The sequence below is a fragment of the Sarcophilus harrisii genome, chromosome 3, assembly GCF_902635505.1.
Source record: "Sarcophilus harrisii chromosome 3, mSarHar1.11, whole genome shotgun sequence".
Classification (NCBI taxonomy): domain Eukaryota; kingdom Metazoa; phylum Chordata; class Mammalia; order Dasyuromorphia; family Dasyuridae; genus Sarcophilus; species Sarcophilus harrisii.
This window is the reverse complement of record NC_045428.1, coordinates 255,326,986-255,348,009: the sequence shown is the minus strand read 5'-3', so window position 1 is coordinate 255,348,009 and position 21,024 is coordinate 255,326,986. Positions and strand designations below refer to the sequence as shown.

At 33.9% G+C, this 21,024-nt stretch overlaps 1 protein-coding gene across 1 annotated transcript in view; it reads left to right on the top strand.

Annotated features, from left to right (window-relative positions):
- The window catches only part of LOC100917667 (cytochrome b-245 heavy chain), a 40,939-nt gene extending 30,082 nt beyond the window's left edge, over window positions 1-10,857 (top strand). The window contains exons 11-13 of the mRNA XM_003763471.4: window positions 4,046-4,192; window positions 7,026-7,150; window positions 8,195-10,857. Coding sequence (XP_003763519.1) covers window positions 4,046-4,192; window positions 7,026-7,150; window positions 8,195-8,321 — 399 coding nt within the window. The 3' untranslated portion in view covers window positions 8,322-10,857. The remainder of the gene's footprint in view (window positions 1-4,045; window positions 4,193-7,025; window positions 7,151-8,194) is intronic.
- The last annotated feature ends 10,167 nt before the right edge of the window (window positions 10,858-21,024 follow it).

Here is a 21,024-nt window from a genome sequence, read left to right as displayed (position 1 = left end):
ATACAATACATTCTATGTTACTTTAAAAATGTTTCTTATTGTTTGTATTTTCTTCTGAATTTTTATTTTCTCTCTGTTAAAAAAGTCACAATATTCCTTTTTTTCTTTTAACATCAATATTGCCAACCTTGCCTTCTCTTCCTATAATTAAACAAGAGAAATGGGGGAAAAAAGCGGGTAAAGCATAAACATAGTTAAACAAAGAGAATCCCACATAGTGGCCATGTCTGAAAATGCAGGTACCTTCACCTTGTGTTCATCCCTTTTTGTTAGGAGGTGGAGAATATGCTTGGTCATTGCTCTTCTGAAGACTTGGTTGGTCATTATATTAATCAGAGTTCATAATATTTTGTTTTTCATTATGATGTTACTGTCCTTGCATGAGTTATTTTTCTCGTTGTGCTCATTTCAGTCCATCAGTTCATAATACGCAAGTTTCTCTGAAATCCTTCATTATTTCTTACACCCCAATGTCTCATGACATTCTTATGACATAATTTGTTTGACAATTCCTCAATTGTTTAATACAGTCTAAGATTTCCCCTCCCTCTAATAAGGGAGATTCCACCCTCTAGCAAGGTCTAGGTCTTTTATTTCCTCTCTTCCCTTTCCTTCCCCTCCAATTTTCCCTCTCCTGTCTTCTCTTTTTTTCCTCTTTAAAAAAGATCCCAGAATCAAGAAGCTTGTTTTGCTTGTAACTATTTTCTTCCCAATGTTATTTCTCCTCCTTCAACCCCACTTTTCCATGACTATGTCCCACTTGAATTTTGTTGAGTTTAATGTATTTATAAAATAAACTGTATTCAATCCTTTTTTTTGCTCATTGCAAATGCGAATGAGATTTTTTTTTGGTGCCTACTCCCACTATTTCTTCCTCTTTGTAAATTCTTCTCTTCATATAACTCAATTATGAGAAGTGCCAAGTTCCACATCCTTCTTCCTCTTTTTTACACTAATATATTCTTCTTTTTATCTGCATTTCAATTATCTCCATTATCTCCATGATCTCCATCATAACATCTCCACACTTTGCTCTCTTAAAATCCTCAGATAGAAATGACCCCCCCCAACTTTTATTTTTAAATTTTTAATTCTGTCATTAGCCCTTAAAAATAGGGTTCATTATCCATGGTATTTTTAATCAACATACAGTTTCCTTGATTATCTCTTTTAAGTAAGTCTATTTTTGCTTTTGTTTTGTCTGAGATCATGATCACTACTTTTGCCTTTTTTACTTAAATGATGTGTAATTAATTCTGATCCATCTCATTTTAACCCCATGTCTTTCTGTTTAAAATGTGTCTCTTGTAAATAACATATTGTTAGATTCTGGTTTCTAATACATTCTGCTATCTGTTTTCCTTTTATGGGTAACCTAATTCAATTCAGTTATTTTCTTCTTTTTATCCTTCTTTCTGTCTTTTTATCCTGTCCTTCCTCAAAAGTTTGCTTTGCTTTTGACCATTGCCTCTCTTAATCCACCATCTTTTTTTAAAGTATTATTCCTGGTCCTCTTTACTTTCTTTTATTTCCTTTTCTCCTACTTCCTTCTTGGGTAAGATTTCTATATCATCTCTCTCTCTCTCTCTCTCTCTCTCTCTCTCTCTGTGTGTGTGTGTGTGTGTGTATTTTTCCCTCTTTAAACCAATTCCAATGATTATTTCAAGCATTGCCGAACACTCTTCTCCCTCCCCAAGTTTTTCCTCCACTGAAAAAGCTCTTCCTTGTGTACCACTTTTATGTGAGATAATTTTTCCCATTCTACTTCTCCTTTCCTTTTGCATCCAGAGAATTTCTCTTTTACACCCCTTTATTTTTTTGAAGATCATCATGATATAATTGACTTATATCGATGCCCTCTATGTAAGGGCATCTATGTACATGGCTTTTAACTGCCTTAATATAAGTTCTTGAGAATTACATGTATCATCTTTTCATTGAGTTTAAACAGTTTAACCTTATTGCATCTCTAATGATGATACTTTCATGTTTACCTTTTTATGTTTCTCTTGAGTCTTGTGTTTGAATGTCAAATTTCTATTTAGCACTTGCTTTTCATATGTAATACTTGAAAATGCTTTATTTAATTAAACATCCATTTTCCCCTTTGCAGGATTATACTCAGTTTTGCTGGGTAAATTATTCTTAGTTGTAATCCTAACTCATTTGCCATTCAGAATATTATATTCCACACCCTCCATTTCTTTAATGTGAAAGTTGCTAAAACTTGTGTGATCCTAACTGTGGTTCCATGATATTTGAATTGTTTATCTCTGGCTGCTTGAAATACTTATTCCTTGAATTGTGACATCTGGAATTTATTCTTGGGAGTTTTCATTTCAGTAACTCTTTCAGGAGTTAATGAGTGAATTCTTTCAATTTCTGTTTTATTTTTGGAGAATTATTCCATTATAATTTTTTAAAATATGATTTCTAGGATTTTGTTAATCATGACATTCAGGTAGTGCAATTATTGAATTATCTTAATTAATTAAAGCATTAATTATTAGATTATTTCTCTGCAATCTATTTTCCTGGTCGATTTTTTTTGATGAAATATTTTACATTTTTAAAAATTCTTTTGACTTTGTTTTATTGTTTCTTGAAGTCTGCCATAGTCATTGGCTTCTAATTACTCAGTTGTAGTTTTTAAGTAATTATTTTTTCTTGATGAACTTTTGTACCTCTTTTTTTTCCCATTTGGCCAATTCTGTTTTTTAAGAAGTTCTATTTTTTAGTGAATTTTTATCTCTCTCTTAAGATTAGGTATTTCTGTTTTTTTATGATATTATCTTCTTTAGTATTTTTGTGCCTCCTTTACTAAGTTGTTAATTCTTTGTCATAAATTTCTTTTCCCAATTTTTTTTTCTATCATCTCTTTCTATAGCACTTTCAGGAATTCTTATTAGGTTTCTGTCCAACTAACATTTTTCTTTGAGACTTTGGGTATGTCTTTTTAAAAAATTGCTGTGTTCTGAATTTGTATTGATTTTTCCTGCCACTGTAATACCTTTTTTTATGGTCAAATTCTCTTTTGTTTGTTTGTTTGTTTTTGATGTTCATTTTTTTCCAGCCTGTTTCTTGACTTTGAACTTTATGTTAAAATTGGGCCCTATTCACTTTAGGAAGCACTATCTATAACTTTAGGGATGTCTGTGCTGTTTTTTAGAGCTAGCACTGGGGATATGCAAGTTTTCAATGCTTCCACAGTGGTGTGATCTGGGGAAGTGGGTGGTCACTACTCTACAGGTTTGTGCTTCAGTTTTTCTTAAGAAGAATCCATAGTATCTAGCAGTTATAAGTGCTAGTGCTCTTCTTTTCCTTGAAACTGTGACTAGATCTCCTGTTCTCCTACAATCACAAACACTAGTGCTCCTCTCTGTTTGGGAATTATGCTCAGAGTCCCTACTTCTTTTTGACTAATCACAAGTGTTGCTCTCCACCCTGGAATTGTGACTCAGAATTGCATGTGGGTAATAGAGTTGCCAATCAGTGTCAACTGAGAAGGGTCCCCTATAATTTCTTGCTGACTAGTTGTCTGATACCCACACTTCCCTGAGCTGAAGATGCTGCTGTTCCCACTATCACAGCCACTTTAATGCCCATCACTAGTGCTGTTTTCCAAAGTGTCACAGACCTTTCCTGCCAACATTCTAAGTTTTCTTAGGTTGAAAAAATGCCCCTCTCTGACCTTTTGTGGACTCTGGCACTCCAAAATTATATTTGAGGTGTATTTTTATTTTTAAAGTTACTTGGAAATGTTAGTAAAGTTTGACTAGGTTGCTGGCTCTAATCTGCCATTTTGGTACTATTACCCCAGCAAACTAGACTTTCCTGAGGTTTACTGTCAGTCTGCACAGACTTTTCTATATTGACTGGTTCTAGATCAATCACCAATTGCCTAGCCTGCCCCAATTATTTGATCTAATCTCACTAAGGTGTTATATAACTGTAGCATATAATTCTAGACATTCCGGGCCCCGGGGTTCTTGTGATATTAAATGGCAGAATCATTGTGCTTACCTGTCTTCCCTTTGCTTCCCAGATCTATTTTTACTGGCTATGTCGAGACACACATGCCTTTGAATGGTTTGCAGACCTGCTGCAGTTACTGGAGACTCAAATGCAAGAGAAGAACAATGCTGATTTTCTTAGTTACAACATCTATCTTACTGGCTGGGATGAATCTCAGGTAACAAAAAATCCAAAGTGGGCCTTTTGTTTCTCTACAAAAGTGCTCAGACTGCCCTTCTGTCATGCAATATCTGTTTGGAAGATGTGTCATCTGGAGTTGATCTGACCCGTCCATTCTCTCTCACTGCTTACCTGTGATGGACCAGAAAAAACCATAAGCAGGCTGGGATTCTTCATGAAATCTATATATGGGGCAAAATAATCCCCCAAATAATAACAATCTTAATAATAATGATGATGATGATCATCATCATTTATGTATGTATGTAGCATTTATGTAGCACTTTATTGTTTATAAAGTGCTTTGCATATACAAGGTGGGCAAAAAGTCTTAGTGCAATTTTAAGCTTGAATAACTAATATTATATTATTTGATGCTCACAGCAATCATGGAAGCAAAGTTTTTTATATATTTTTTCATTCTTTTCTTTCATAGATAAGGAAACTGTGACAGAGGTTAAAAGATTTTTTTTTTATTTAGAATTACCTGGCTACCTTGAGTTCAGATATGATCTCAGACACTTAATGGTTATTAACTGTGTGGCCTTGGACAAGTCACTTAACCTTAACTGTCTTAGCAAAAAGCAACAACACCACATTTATATAGACTTTACAGTTTCCTGCCTATTAACAACCTTCTCTCTTAGGCTTGATGCAGTCATGTTTTGTATTTTCACTCTGCATTTGGCTTTTTTATTTTCCAAATAAATTATAGGTTTTTTGAGGGCAAAGACTGTGTCTTTCCTGAAACTGGTATTTCCTCCTGAGGACATACTTAGTAAATGTTCGCGGTACTAATTAGGCATGAGCTCTGTAGTTTAGTGTTTTCACTGAATCATTCATTCCTGGAGTTTATTGAATGATAGAATATTAACAATAAAAGAGAGTTTAGAGATCCTTTAGTCCAGAGGTACTTAATCACTTAATCACATGGACCCCTTCTGGCAGCCTGGTCAAGTCTGTGAACCCCCTTCTCACAATGATTGTTCTTCACATCTGAAGGAAATTTGAATGTGAAGGAAATGATAAGTTGAAGGAAGTTAAAGTTCAATTAGAGATTAGTGAAAATAAAGATTTTTTTCTTATCCAAATTCATAGCCCTTTGATGGACCCTTTGGGAACTGTGGAGTTAAAAACCCCTGATTTAGTTCAATTCTTTCATTTTACAAATAAGGAAACTGTGTCCAAGAATGGTTAGATAACTTTACCAACATCACAAAAGGTTACTGACAATTGAGCCTCTATATCTGGATTTCTTCTCTCCTAGTCCAGTGTCCTTTACAAGAAATTATACCATTGTAATCTCAGCTTAATTTATTTATCTTTGAGCCTGAAAAGCAAGTGTTTACTTCTTTCTCTTAAACTATTTCATTGAAGACAGTTTAAACAGTCTTCTAAGCTTGCTTCTAACTTCAAACCTTGGGGCAACATCTGAGTCTCCCAGACAGGAGCTCTCTGCAAACCTATATAATCTCAGAGAGCATGGTATCAAGACTATCTTCCTCAGACTCTATGTGACTCCTTTACATGTAATTACATGTAATTTACATGTAATAGCTCTCTCTGGGGTATATACTAATGTATGAATTAAAATAGTATATTTCTTGGGTTTGCTCCCTCTTTACACTCTAGAAGTCTTGCAGATTTTTTGGCTAATTGTGATCAGAAAAACTTAAGTTCCACTTTTGCCTCAGATACTAACTGTATGATCTGGGCTTGTTATTTAACTTCTTTCAAACTGATTTTACTACTCTATAAATAAATAATAATAATAGGATCTAACTTTCAGGAGCAAATGAAATAATATATATAAAGTACTTTGCAAGGTATATAATAAGATATTATATATATATGTATGTATATATACATATATACATACAATGTATATTTTAGTATGTCTGTATATGCATACACACACTATATACGTGTATGTATATATATCTCCACAATACACATATAAATAGACATGAATATATATATATGTATATATATATATATATATGCTACCTATTATTATGTGACTCTAGGCTCCTATAATTGTGAATACAGTTACTAATTTTGAACAAAGCAATTCATAGTTTCTACTTTCCTAAGTTTAAAAAGGGTCATAGATAAAAATGAAGGCATAAAAAAATTCTATAATATGTAAAGGTAATGTTGTTCAGTTATGTTTGACTCTCCATAACACCTTTTGAGATTTTCTTGGCAATGGTATTAGAGTAGTTTGCCATTTCCTTCTCCAGTTCATTTTTATAGAAGAAGAAACTGAGCCAAACAGAGTTAAGTGACTTGCACAAATTCACATATCTAGTAAATATCTGAGGCTGAACTTGAATTCAGATCTATCCATTGTGATACTTAGGAGCCCCAAAAGGCAAGGGCACTCAGCTTAAATAAAGCCAACTTTATGAAAATTTAAACTTTCCAAATAAGCAAATGTGATTTCAATTAATATGGGTTTTTTTATTTTTGAAAATAATTATCTCAAGCTTCTTTTTAAATAAAATAACACTCCCAGTTCTAATTCACCTAAAATATGATTTAATTTTTAAAAATACATTTACTTACATTTAAGGTACATATCTGCTGTATTAACAGAGGTACTTCCTTAATTGGGGTCAGAGGAATAAAACATCATAGTACTATGAAAGCAAAAAGAGAAACTCTTATAAGAATTAGTTATTCTCTAATTTTTTGTAACACAGAATTATGAAAAAAATTCTAGGTCTTTAATAGTTCTTCAAAAGTAGGACAGAGAAGGGAAATAAATGAAAACATGACAGGATAAAATTTTGCAACTCTTATAGCGGTTTCTTTTTTTTTTCCTATAGGCCACTCACTTTACTGTGCACCATGATGAAGAGAAGGATGTAATAACAGGCTTGAAACAAAAGACCTTATATGGAAGACCCAACTGGGAAAATGAGTTCAAAACTATTGCAAGTCAGCACCCAAAGTAAGACAGCAACTTCACATTAGGATCAGCCCTTTGGAACTTAGGATAATTTGTGTTGTGTAAGACAAGTTCAAACTTAGATACCATCACTTCCATGAATTCTGTAAGGAATTGTGAGAAGTATCCCCTCTTTGACAACAAAGTACTTTGGTAAAATATTCTGTGGTCTTTAAAATAAAGAGAGAAGAATCAGATGCATTTGGGTGGGGTATTAGGATAGCAAGGACATCAGACTCTTTTCCAAAGTCCAAAGTTTCACTTTCTTTAAATTAAGGCTCCTTGGTAACAAAATGTTATTGAGGAAGATAATTGACAGTCATGTCTGTTCTTTATGACTGTGAACACTTTCCATATTTGGACAGTCACTTACTAAATGTATGCTCTTGGTCATGGTCAGTGAGAAAGAATGGGAATTTACCACCATCATTATTTTTGGAAAAGTAACTGAAAGAATGTCCTTCTGATGATGGGGCAGCAGGATCATCTTTCTATTTCTCTATTTGATTGGAATCCTGTCACCATGAAAATTTAAAGAGAAGTCCCATTTTACCAGAATACATTTGATCCAGGAGATCCTGGGGTGTCACTGGGCATGAGAAAGTGCTCACACCTCCAAAGACTGGCTGCTATGCTACAGCTCTTAAAGACCCAATTTCTAAATATTAATAGCTCAAATGGGAATAGAGGCAAAATGAGGCAGCCCAGCAGATTCACAAAGCAATGGATAGTTCCCTAAAATAAAATATTTCAAACTATTTTCTACTTTTATATCATTATTTCAAGGTAGCTGTATACCTCTAAAATTATGATTCTATCCCTATAAATAGAGTTGAGTTAACCCAAAGAAATCTAATTCACTCTCCGGAGTCTAGGAAAATGTGTACCTTTGACTGCTTGGGGATTTGGGGAAGGAGCCACAATGTTTTCTCACTTTAAAAAAAATGTCAGAGAACTTGGTATTATTTGAATTGACTCAGGAGCAGCATAACCTTTTTTGTACAAAGCAATAATGTCTTCTAATACCAGATTTTTTTTCATCCCTAGTACCAGGATAGGTGTGTTCCTTTGTGGACCTGAAGCACTGGCTGAAACTCTCAACAAGCAAAGTATTGCCAACTCAGATGCTGGCCCTCGAGGAGTGCATTTCATTTTCAACAAAGAAAACTTCTAATTCTTGCTCCTTTGGGAAATGTGGACATGAGCCTTATGCCCAGTCAAACAAATGCTGATCATTAATAGAAACAAATGAAAACTAGAGAAACTTTTCCAACTTTTAAATTTTCTACCTATGTGGGGATAATTTCTTAGTATCCATCTTTGAACAGGACAAAAGAAAACTAGTTCATTTATTTTTCTTTTGTTTATTGTGCATTATCTCAGTGACTTGAACATGTGCATGGGAAAACTGTCCAAATATTTAAGAATCAATTTGCCCAGATATTAACTCAGTCCTTTGATATTCAAGGAGATTAACAGTTGAGCTTGCTCCAGATTGTTAACAGAGCGGTCCAGTTCTATTAACCAGAAACATTTCCATGAAAAGATTTAGTTCAGGCATTTTAGAATTAGGAAAAATCATTTAGACAGAAAGGTTTTCAAAAATATTCCCATAGCATTTTCTAAAAAGCAACTAGCCAGCACAGGAGATAGAGATCTGGGCCTTGAATTGGGAAGACCTGAGTTCAAAATCTCAAACATTTATTAGATTTGTGATCCTAGTCAAATCACTTTACCTTTTTTTGCCTTAATTTCCTCAACTGTAAAATGAGAAGAGTAATAGTACTTTCATTACAAGTTGGTAGATAAGGATCAAATGAGATATTGTTTGAGAAATACTCAACACAGAACCTAGTAGATTCTATAATAAAGCCTTATTCCCTCCCCTTTATCTACATTGAATAGAGTACTGAACTTGGATCAAGAAAACCTGAGTTCACATATGTGAACAGAGTCAGATACTGACTGAACCTAAACAAACCATTTAATCTTTCTCAGTCTCAGTCTCTTAATCTATAGAATGGGTATATTAATAGCACTCACCTACCTACCTTCACAGGGTTGATGTGAGAACCAAATGAAAAATATGTAAACAGCTATATAAATTCTACATATTAGTATTATTATTTTTATTGTGTTTCTTGTATAGACCAGAGCAGCCTGCTTCTTCTGATTGTAGGACTTAATCCTAAATTAAATAATTCTATTTGTTCTTATATGTTCAAATTTTAAGTCTGTAGTGACCATCAAGGGATAGTTTTCCTGGCCATTCATTTTCTTGGATGACATGCACAAGGCGGTGTGATAGAGTAGTCTTGAGAGGACCTACATTCTAGTACGGAACATGAGTGATTTTGTAATAGTTTAGACTGAATTTTCCAGCCTAGGGCCTTATACGTGCAGCTATTGAATCAAAAACACTGTCATAATGGAGAGTTCAACTAGTCAAGTTTACCTAGTCAAAATTAATGGATTTGAACAGAATTAGAATTAATGAGTTAATAACCCCATATGATTTTAAAGGGCTCCGATGACCACTCCCTAAGTTTTTATCTTAAGAGTTTACTTTGTTTACTTTGTAATTTTTATTTGACTTTGTTACTAAAATTTATAGTCTACAGATTTATGAGGTAGCTAGATGATGCAGGATTGATAGAGTGCTGAATCTGGATTCTGTAAGATCTGTCTTAAATCCTGCCTCCCAGGACTATCTATCCCTGTGCAAATCAACTAACATCTGAGTGTCTCAGCTTCCTCTTCCATAAAAGGAAGAAAATAATAATTTCTATCAGTGTTATTGTGAAGATAAAATAAGTCAGTATTTGTAAGGTTCTTTGCAAATCTTGAAATTTTATATACATGCTAGCTATTATTCAATCAGTCAATGAACACATTAAATGCCTACTATGTACAAGGCCTTGTGCTAAATGCTGAGGATATAAAAAGGGCAAAAGGAAATCTCAAGGAACTCACAGTCTAATAACAACAATTATTATTGTTATTATTCACCTTTCCCTAATAGGTTTGAATAGGACATTTTTCCCTTCACACTTCAAGGAACAATTATTAATTTAGTGTTTGTGTCCTCAGCCGTAGCTTATTTCTAAAAATTATTTCATTACTGGGGAGGGAAAATGAACAGAGTTCCTTTTATCTCACTCTTTGGACTATGATGGTTTTTAGAACTCTAGGGGAGGAAAGAAGAGAGAAATAGAAGAAGGGTGTGAAAGTTGGGAAAACAGAGCAGGGAGGGATAAATTCCTAAAGGAAGAGGAGAAGAGAGAGGAGATTAGAAGGACAGTGTATTTCTAGATTATGGGGGAAGAAATTGGATTTCAAATTCCAGTTATATTACTCACTAGTTATGTCTCATTGGACAAGTCATTAAACCTCCCCGGGATTTCATCCCCTCCTGGCAAAGGACAGAGTTGGAATAGATCATCTCTAAGAGCCCTTTACTTCTCTAAATCCTGTGATCCTATAATAAAATATCAAAGAGAGAGAAAAATGTAAAAGAAAATTTAAAAATGTAAAAGACAAAAAAGTAAAAGAATAGGAAAATGTAAAAAAAAAAAAAAAAGAGAAAAACATCAAAGAGAAGGGCTTGGAGACCTGTTTTCAGAAGACTAATCAGTGTGATGGTCAAGGTTTTCTTCTGACTTTGGATAGCTAAGTATGTATTGAATAAATTTGAAGCCTACATGTATGAATTATTTTTCTTTTCTTTGAATGTTTGAAATTCTTCAATTCTACAAGGGAATTTATGAAAGGCAGACTCAGATGAAGATGTCATTAATTGATTTAAAAAAAAAAAAAAACTGTGCCTGTGTTCTCTGCTGTCTCCTAGGTTCCTCCAGAATCTCAGGTACTCATACGTTTTATCATTATTATTATTAATATTACATTTCATTTTTAAAAACATGCCTTAATTTTCAATTAGGAAGAATCTCTTTGCCCCCTACACTAGACAAAAATAAATACAAAACCCTTGTTAACAAAATATGCACGCATAATCAAGCAAAGCAAATTCCTATGTTAACCTTGTCCAAAAAATGTAGGTCTTGTTTTACATATTTAGCCTGGCACTTCTGTCTTCATAATCAGACTTTCAGAATCATTATTGATATTATCTTGATCAGAGTTTTTAATTCATGTTGTTTGTTCTACATTGTTGTTGCAATAATACAAATTGTTCTGATTCTAATCATCTCACTCGGCATCAATTCATGTAAATCTTCCCAATTTTCTTCAGAACTGTTCCATTTTTATCATTTTTTATGCCACGATAGTATTTTACAGTATTTTATTAATTCATATACCATACTTTATTGAGTCATTCCCTAATTGGTGGGGAAATTTCTCCTAAATTCCCCTTAATTTCCACTACTTTTGTCACTGCAAAGAGAGTTGATTCAAACTTTTTTTAATACCACCTAAGTTATTTTATTAAATCATATATCATGCTTTGTTGTCATTCCATAATTGATAGGGGAATTTCTCCTAAATTCCCCTGAATTTCCAATACTTTGCCACTACAAAAAAAAGTCAATTTAATTTTTTTTGTTAAGCCCACATAAATTAGAATACTCATCTGATTTTAAATGGGTACTAGTACACTTTCTTTAATCTTTTTTAAAGAGTATATTAAATATTTAATTGCAGATTTTTTTAACTTTCTGCAAGTTCTACTTTACCAACTAGATAAAACAGTAGATAGAGTACCTGGGACTGGAGTCAGGAAGTTCCTCTTCCTAAATTCATATCTGGCCTCTCTCACACTTATTAGCTGTGTATCCTTGGGCAAGTCTCTTCACCTTGTTGGCCTCAGTTTCCTCATCTTAAAGTGAGCTGAAGAAGAGAAGGGCAAAACACTCCAGTACATTTGCCAAGAAAACCCAAAGGGGATCACAAAGAATCTGAAACAATAGAATATGAAAAATTATGCAGAGGAAATTAACTCCTAACCTGTTCTGTAGGGGTTTGAATGTGCCCAATGTGCACATTCATACTAACTAATAAGAGCTGATTGGGTCATACCATATCTAAAATACTAGGATGTTTTCCCAGCTTATTATTTTGCCTTAGGGGTATCTTCCTAATATTTGGGTCTAGCCATTCCACTTTGCACGTGATATATAAGAGCTGATATTCTTTTACATAAAATCAGTATTCCCTTTCAGTCAAATTAAAAAGAGAAAACCATGATGAAGGTAATTTGTAAATCCTAGCTTACTTCCCCCTACCCCTGCCCCTTACCCTGGTGGTATAACAGAAAACATCTTCATTTGCCTGTTGGAGAATTTTCCTTTTGAATGGCTAAGGGAAATTCAAATGGGGGAATTAAAATACTTTTTTATTGCTAAAAATGGGGATGTCAGAAAACCTATTATGTGATATGGACGTTTAAAATGAATAGTGGCTATTAAATGTTTGTCATTGCAAACATTTCAATATTTCTCTTCCCCTTTTATCTCCCATTTCCCTGCCAGTCACTAGTTTTTGATCTAAGCTGTTTGTAATTTAAAACCAAGAAAATCTTAGTGTTCTGCACTTTTCCCCTCCCAAATTGAATTTAATTTTATAAAGAGTTCAGGATTCTTTTCACTGTCAGTTTTTGTTTTGTTTTGTGAATGCCAAAAAAGATTCATTAAAATTTGTATGAGACATTAAAGTCAAAGAGCCATCTCTATTTGTCATTAATATTATTGTGAAGGGTTATGGTTGTCACTGTCAGTGAGATGATGATTGTCAGAATTGATGAAATTATAGCTCAAAATGAAAGACTGTCTTTTGGATAAGAAAAGTCATAATAAAGAATATTCTGTGAGACTTCCCTTAAGTACCAAAAGCATAAGGTATGCCTTCCCATGCCTTTAGTACTGTGCATGACTTCAGAGGTGAAAACGGTCAGTTTGAGTCCTTTTCTATGGTTCTGACAACTAAAAAGTTTCTATTGACTGTTTAGAGGCTGTTTCATTTTGCTGTTTAGTCATTTTTTAGTCATCTCAGACTCTTCATGACCCTATTTGAGGTTTCCTTTGCAAAGATACTGGAGTGGAGCTCATTTTACAGATAAAGAAACTGAGACAAATGGGGTTAAGTGACTTGCTCAGGATCACACAGCCAGTGAATGTCTGAGGCTAGATTTGAATTCTCCAGGGCTGGGTAAATGTAAGTTAGAGGTGAGTGAAAATGATGTTGTAACATTTTCCACAACCAAGTTCATGGATCTTCCTTAAATTTATCTCCTAAGTTAAAAACGCATGATCTAGGGCTAAAAGTGACCTCAGAGACCATAAAATTCCACAATTCCCTCATTTTTATAGATGAGGAAAGGAAGATAAAATGATTTGTTTAAGATCACATGAGTAGCATTGAAAACCCCAAGTTCTTTAGCCCACATCCAGTGTTCTTTAAACATTCCTAAAATTTGCCTTCCTATATGGGTGTGTGTGTACTGTATGTGTGTGCATGTGTTTGTGTATGTATATGTATGTTATATACATAGTTATATGGACAATGAATTCTCATGGCAGCAAGAGAGGAGAGAGCATTATTTTATACAGAAATAAGGAAACAGCCAAGATACTCAAAAGCTTATTTTCAGTTCAGAGAAGGTAATTAAATGTCTTTAAGGACAACTACAGAATTTCCTCTGCCTCTTAGTTTTATTACACACATTTCTAAATTATAAGGAAATGTATTTAACAGGAAGAATTTGTAGATTTAGAAAGAAAATTAGTAATCTAGCCCAACTCTTTTTGCAAATAAGGAAATTAATGCTTAGAGGGACTATGCAATTTTCCCAGGTTATTCAAGGACTAAGGGGTAGGGCCAAAATTCAGTCTTAGGTTCTCTGGCTCAATAAAGCATTCTTTCAAATTAATCACTAAGCATCTGTAGTAGAGCTAATCTGAAGATTCTCTAATGTGCCTTTTATATAGCAAACCCTGGAGACACAAAAACAAGGAGTTTGTAGTCTGATGGCAAAGCAGTATATGGTATTTCTGTTACCTCTCAATAGAAAGGTCATGTTACACCTCACTCTTAATCTTGATTTATTATTTTAATGCTGTCCCTGAGTTGCTCAATCATGTAGGTTGGGTGATCAAATACATTTCCTTATGATTTATAATGTATGTAAAGAATGAAAAAGAAATCCTTTTCTGACAAAGAAGTATTCATAGAGAATGTCTAATGAGTCAACATTTTCATAGGTACTCAGGTTAAACTCCCAGTTCAATAAAGGCCTCTTAAAACAAACAAACAAGCTGACCAAGAATATTTCAGTATTTTAATGATCTCTGACTGAGATAGGGGTGGTTATTCACTCCCATCAGTGATACAGACCCAAACAGCCCTTTGTTTAGAAGTTAACCTATATGAATTTCTGTTACTGAAAACAGATTATTATCACCTTGCAGCCAAGATGGTGACAAAACTCAGATTCGTACTCCGTCGATGAATTTGTATCTCAAAAGATTTCAAATCTGAGAAATAATCAGAATTTATAGTCTGCTTAAAAAGGGCTGGAGAACCCACAACCATCTCTTCATCATGATTTAGCAAATAAATTGAATTTAAACAGAAAATAAGTTTATCCTAAGATTTGGGGCAGATTTACAAACTAGAGCCCTACATTTATAGTAATTTTGCCCAATAGGGGCAATAGTTTATGCTTATTTCCACAATTGGAAAGTAAAAATCTCTAACCATATTTAAAGGATGTTAGGAAAGATTCTTCTTCACTTTGGTGGCTCCCATTGCACCCTCATATCAAATACAAAGGGATACCTTTGCAAAGGGAACAGGATTCACCATAAAATTTATAAGAAATAATCTTAAACCCAGTGTATTCTTTAATAGAATAAATTTAGGAAAGCACAAATTTAATAAAGCAGCATAGAGCCAGTCCTTTTGTTCCTTTCTTAGCTGACTTGTTTCTCTCTTTGCTCTTGCTTTTAAGAGAATCCAAATTAAAATACATAATCACAATTGCCTCTCAGCTCATCCATGTAGGGTAAAAGTATATCTCATAGTCTAAGACAACTAGTGCCACATTGGATAGAGTACTGATCCTGGAGTCAGGAAGACCTGAATTCATTTTCAGCACTAGTCCTTTAATCTCTATGGCCTCAGTTTCTCAACTATAAAATGGGGCAGTATAAAATGCTTATGTATAGAGTTGATGTGAGGATCAAATGAGATGCTATTTGTAAAAAGTACAGTACCTGGCACAAGGTAGGTGTTACATAAAGGTTCATTCCTTTCCTTCTTTTTTATATGAGAACTAAATTTTGCTTACTGACTTCCCTGACTATATTTAAATCCTGATACATAGTAGATGCTTTAAGGATTGATTGAGAAGCAGACTGCTGATATGTCAAGCATTGGCTGCTGTTGCCTCTTTTCCACTTTTATCCTCCTTCCCCCAATACTGTTGTCACAAAATAATTGCTACTTTCCTCTCCTTCACTCCTCATACTTCTCCAAGAATCCTCAAACGCCATAAACAGCAAACAAATAAACTCCTCCTTCTTCTTGTCTGAGACTTGATCTTATGTTGGTTTCCTCTTCTCAAATTGGAAAGAACTACAAAGCCCTGGAGATTTTGTGGCCAGTCAACCCTTTGGGGGTTGTTATATAAAAATACTATCTAAAACAACCACTGTGGGAGAGTTCAGCAAAGGACTATTGTACCTTAAGAAATTGATTTAAAAAGCTCACTAAAATTTGTTTATCCTGCTCAAGTTTTGCATAGAAAGGAAGGTAGGGGTCACAGTATTTAGTACTTTGTCTCTCCTGAATTAGAAATCATTGTTCTCTGATGTTTCAGTACATTCAAAATGTTTGAAGTTGTAGGAAAAGTTCTGGAAAAGGGAATTTCAAAGGATGGAAGTATATTATAGAAATGTGACAAAAACACTGTCCTGAGAATTGGGTTACATGGATTTGAGTACAAACTCTGACAATTAATAGTTGTACAACTTAACTTTCTTGAGTCTCACTTGTATAAAATCTAAAAATGAGTTATATGGAGGGCTATCTCATAGCAGAGGCATTTAATGGGAAGGGGAAGGGAAAGGAAAAAGGAAAGGAAAGAAATAAGCATTTATTACATGTCAAGCACTTATTGAAGCTTTCAGTGGTGTCTTAGAAGTCTACAAGATGGGAATGACACAGAGCAGATGCTTAGTCAATAGGCTATAATAGAAAATAGCCTCTTGAGATCTCTTCCAAATTCTGAAGTTTTATGGTTCAATAGATGAAGTCTGAATTGCATCTAGCTGTAACAATGTGTGTAAACAGAAGTTCCTTCTTTTCTATTTATAGTTTAGTCTTGATTTTATAGTTTCTTGGAGATTGCATCTGTCTGTATTTTCCAGCTGTGTTAATCAACACAATTTCTGGCAAAGCCACAGGAAAATGGCCTGGAGTCAGCCACCTTTGTTTTTTACAAGCAAATTAAGTCCAACGGGGCTTAATAAAGCTTAAAGCTCTACTGAAAAATTGGTCATCACAAAGTTTACTATTAAGGCTGAAATCTTTATTGTTTCCCTTCCTCTTCTTAGTCACGCAAGACATATCCCACCAAGTAATCATAGCATCCTCCTATTGTCACAATATTAAATTGTAAGAATCTGAAACATTTCTCTTTTTATCTTTAACACAGGATGATTTAGTAGTTTTTTGTTGTTACTGTGGAGATTTGGTTTTTATATAAAGTGTAGATGCCACTCACAAGAACAGTCTCAATCCCGATAAACACGAAAAATTTGACCTCTATTTCTAACTTTCTCTGTTTCTCAACTTTAGGCAAGCTAGAAGTTCCCTGCTTCTTAGGACTCACGTTGTTAGTACTGACCATGCAGATTTTTACTTAGGACTTAGTCCATGGCCTCTCAGAATTCCTGAGCTCAACCAACCAGCCTCAGCCTCCCCAGTAGAAAACATTATAGACATTCATCACCATATCCAGTCTATTCATACTCATTTAAGAAAGCACACTTTCCCCTAAAGTGGTGGTAGTGATGTTTAGATTTTCAGTGTGCCTGTTATTAAAGAAGTCATGTGCTAATGAAATAGCTCTCTGGAAATAATTTGCCTGCTTTAGCTTAAAATAAACTACAATGGATAATGAACATTTACTATCTCCGTAATTAAAAATATCTTTCACAATTGCACTTTATGCAGATCTTTCAGGTACATGTTGTTAGGCTATTATGATTACAAAGGGAATTGGTATCAGCATATATGGTGGGCTTGAGAATGATTTTCTGATTTTTCCCAGGTTTTCTATTTATGGTCTATGAGTCAAAAATCTTTCAAATCTAACCTGGATTTATAAGGTTATGAAAGTCTCTGAAAGAGGGATATATTAATTTTAGATTAATTCTAGATTAAAGAGGGCTAAATTCCAAGTTAAATCACCAGGAATGTGTTAAGCTCTTACTATGTGACACACACTAAGCCTTGGAAATACAAATAAATATTGGCAGAAAGAAAGGTGTTCTTGCCTTCAAGGAGTGTATATTATAATGGAAAAAAGATGTCACATAAAAAGGAAACTAAAATGAGTGTAGGAGAAGAGTAGTAAGAGTAATTTTAGTATCTTAATCAGATAGTTTGTTAATTTAATATAACTGATAATATGGTGAGAATGTTATATTACCTTACTAGCATAATAACTTAGCATAATGATTCCATTTTGTTTTAAGCTTCCATTTTGTGATTAAAATTTTTTGAGTAAATTGTTTTTCAATAATAACATAAGCACTTGTGTGGAATGACAACAGTGAGCAACATAGGTGTGTTCTTAAACAAGTGATAAACATATGAAAATAAAATTGAAAAAAAGTAAATTTTAAAAAAATAGATAAAAATAAAAGAAAAACATAAAATTTTTAAAAAAAAATAAGAGCACTCTCTTTTCAAATGGCCAATAGAAAAGTACTATAGATAATTGTATCAGTAATTTTGAAGTAAACTACTCATCAAATGATGTGGTAAACAAATTGCTGGAAGTAAAAACCCCAACCATCTTCCTGTTCCTAAGGCACCACTAAGACTGACTTTCTCCATGATTGAAACCCAAGCAGTTTGTGTTTTCTTGAGGGCAGTGCTGACTTACAAAGGTATGCCAGATGACCTTGCCAGGGAGACACAGATCTCTAGCTGGGCAGAGAGGTAAACTTACTGTGAATCTGGCATGAAGGCAGTTTATCCTAGTCTATGAGACACAGATTAGTAGTTTGCTTTTAGGGAGTACTGTTTGCATGCTTTGATTAATAAAGATTTAATGGATTCATTGAGAAGTACAAGTCTAATTAGTATATCTATCCATTAGCGTAAGTTAAGGGTAAATCAACTATCAGTGTGCATCATAGGTTATATAAGCCCCAGTGCACTAAAACATTATAAAGACTGATGTTTTTGGAAAGAAATGGAGATATGGTTGTCCTAGACATCCTCCAGCTGAGATTCTGAGAACAACTAGTCAATCAAAAGGAAAGGCCATTTGAGAAGAGAGTGCTCTTATCTTTTAAAAAAATATTTTATGTTTTTCTTTTATTTTTATCTGTTTTTTAAAATTTACTTTTTTTTTCAATTTTATTTTCATTTCCAAATTCTCCTCCTCCATCTATTCAGAAAGCAAATTTGTATAGATTGCATTGTAAATATGTATAGATATATAAAAAAAATTTCTGCATTAGTCATATTCCACTAAAAATTAAAAAGAGCAAAAATAAAGAGAAGATAATATCCTTTAAGCTGAACTCTGAGTACATAAGTTTGAGATGGGATATTTCTGTTACACTGTAATTTTTAGGAATGCTATGCTCATGCAACTTTCAGGAATGTTGTTCTAATGGGTCCCAGATCCTAGATACTTTAAGATATCAGGTACTTCCAGATCCTCAGAAATATATAAAACAGATCCCCAAACTATCTTAACTTAGTTTTTTTATTTAAGTTTTTTTTAAAGTTATCTCTATTTAATTAATTTTTATTTGTTTTTAAGTTATCTGTATTTAAGTTATCTCAATCAGGTTACCTTGCATAGCCAGTTTTCTAAGCCCCCCCAAATGCCAACTGATCAGTTATAATGGGGCTTCTGAAACTAATGAGCATCACTAATGAGGTGCCTAAAGTTAATGCAAGTACAGAGCAAAATTGGATGCCCATCACTTGACCTAGTGACATTTCAGGCCTACAAACATACCTCTAAAGAGTTCCCCTCTCCCTCCCAGCTATTCCCAAGGGGTACTAACCCTGCACTTGACCACTCCTCAAATCCACCTCTAAGCCATTAAATTAGTATATCAGTAACATGAAGCACCTGCTTTCTCTCTCTTTTCCCTATAAATTTATCTGCTGCCCCTGCTTCCTTACTAAATTCTTTTGGAACTTAGCTCACTGTTAATACCATGAATAAACTTTGCCCCTCTACTTCAAGACTATTTGAACTTGCTAATTCTTTTGCAATATCTGGGACACTGATCCAGGTACTCCAACATTTGGGGGATGTTTTTGATCTCTTCAATTTTTTTTTCTAGATGTAGATAATGTGTTTTATCATGAGTCTTTCAGAATTGTGGTTGAACATTGTGCTTACCAGTTGAAGAGGGTTTTTTCAATATATGAAGCTCAGGGTGGAATGAAATTCCCAGGTAAATAGGTTTATATAACTTGGAAGAGAAAAGGTAGAGAGGCAAGAATGCAGTCTAGAAAGGCACATCAAGCAGGAAGACCATGATTTTCCTCATCTTCTAGCTTTAGAGAAACTCTAAAACTCATTACAGCAGTCCCTTTTTCAGTGTACAAAAAATCCTATTTCTGGGAGAAGACAGAGGGAATTTGAGCTGAGGATCTTTATAGAATTAGAAAGGAAGCTCTAAATTTCAAAAGAGAAAACTTGATTGACTAATTTCTTCTAAAAGGGAAAAAAAACTAATACAGAACAACTAGACATTCCATGTTGAATATACTAAGTCAAAGAGTTTTGTTTTGCTTTTTCATCCTCCATCCAATCTTGTTGTGAGACTGTAGTTTCATAATTCAATTAGTTAATAACGTTCAAGGAAATAAGGAAGTCTCCTCATCTGTTAAGATCTGGGTTGGGTATCTCTGGAGGCTGGTCTCTTGAAAAAGAAAAAAGACTTCACAATCAGCTCTGAGGTCACATAGTGGGTAAGATCACTAGAAAGGAAATTCCAAAGCACAATTATCTGGACAAATACAAGGCTCAATTATTAAGCTGATTATTAATCAATTCATTTTCAATGCCCATATTAGCACTGATACAGGAGAAAGCATGTCCGATTTAGAAACAGGGTTTGAGTTCAAGTTCAACCACTAACTACTTATATAAATGTGAATAGATCACTTAATCTCCATTGGACTAAATTTCCTAATCTGTAGAATTAGAGTGTCAGATTAAATGATTTCAAAGGTCCCTTCCAGTTCTGGCTGTGACTTGAATTGGGTTTAGTAATAATTGCCTAGTGATAACTAGAGGTAGCATGCTATAGTGGATAAAAATCTAGCCTTAGTGTCATGAATACTCAAGTTCAAGGTCTACCTATCACATATACTGTCTGTGTGCTCAATTATTTAGACTTTTTCGGGGTCCAAAGTAAAACTTGCTCATCTGCATCGATGGAGGGAATTTTCTCACTGAAAGCTCCCTTATTCGAAAAACTGCAATTCTAGATTAAATAAATATCGATGACCTCAACATTAATTGATAGATTAGTGATATTTCAGTTTTGGATTCATATGCTACCTCTCTTTGGAGGAGTTCAACATTAAATAACTACTTCCCTTTTAGAAGAACCATCTGTTTCCTTAAGTCAACGATGTATAACCAACAGCTG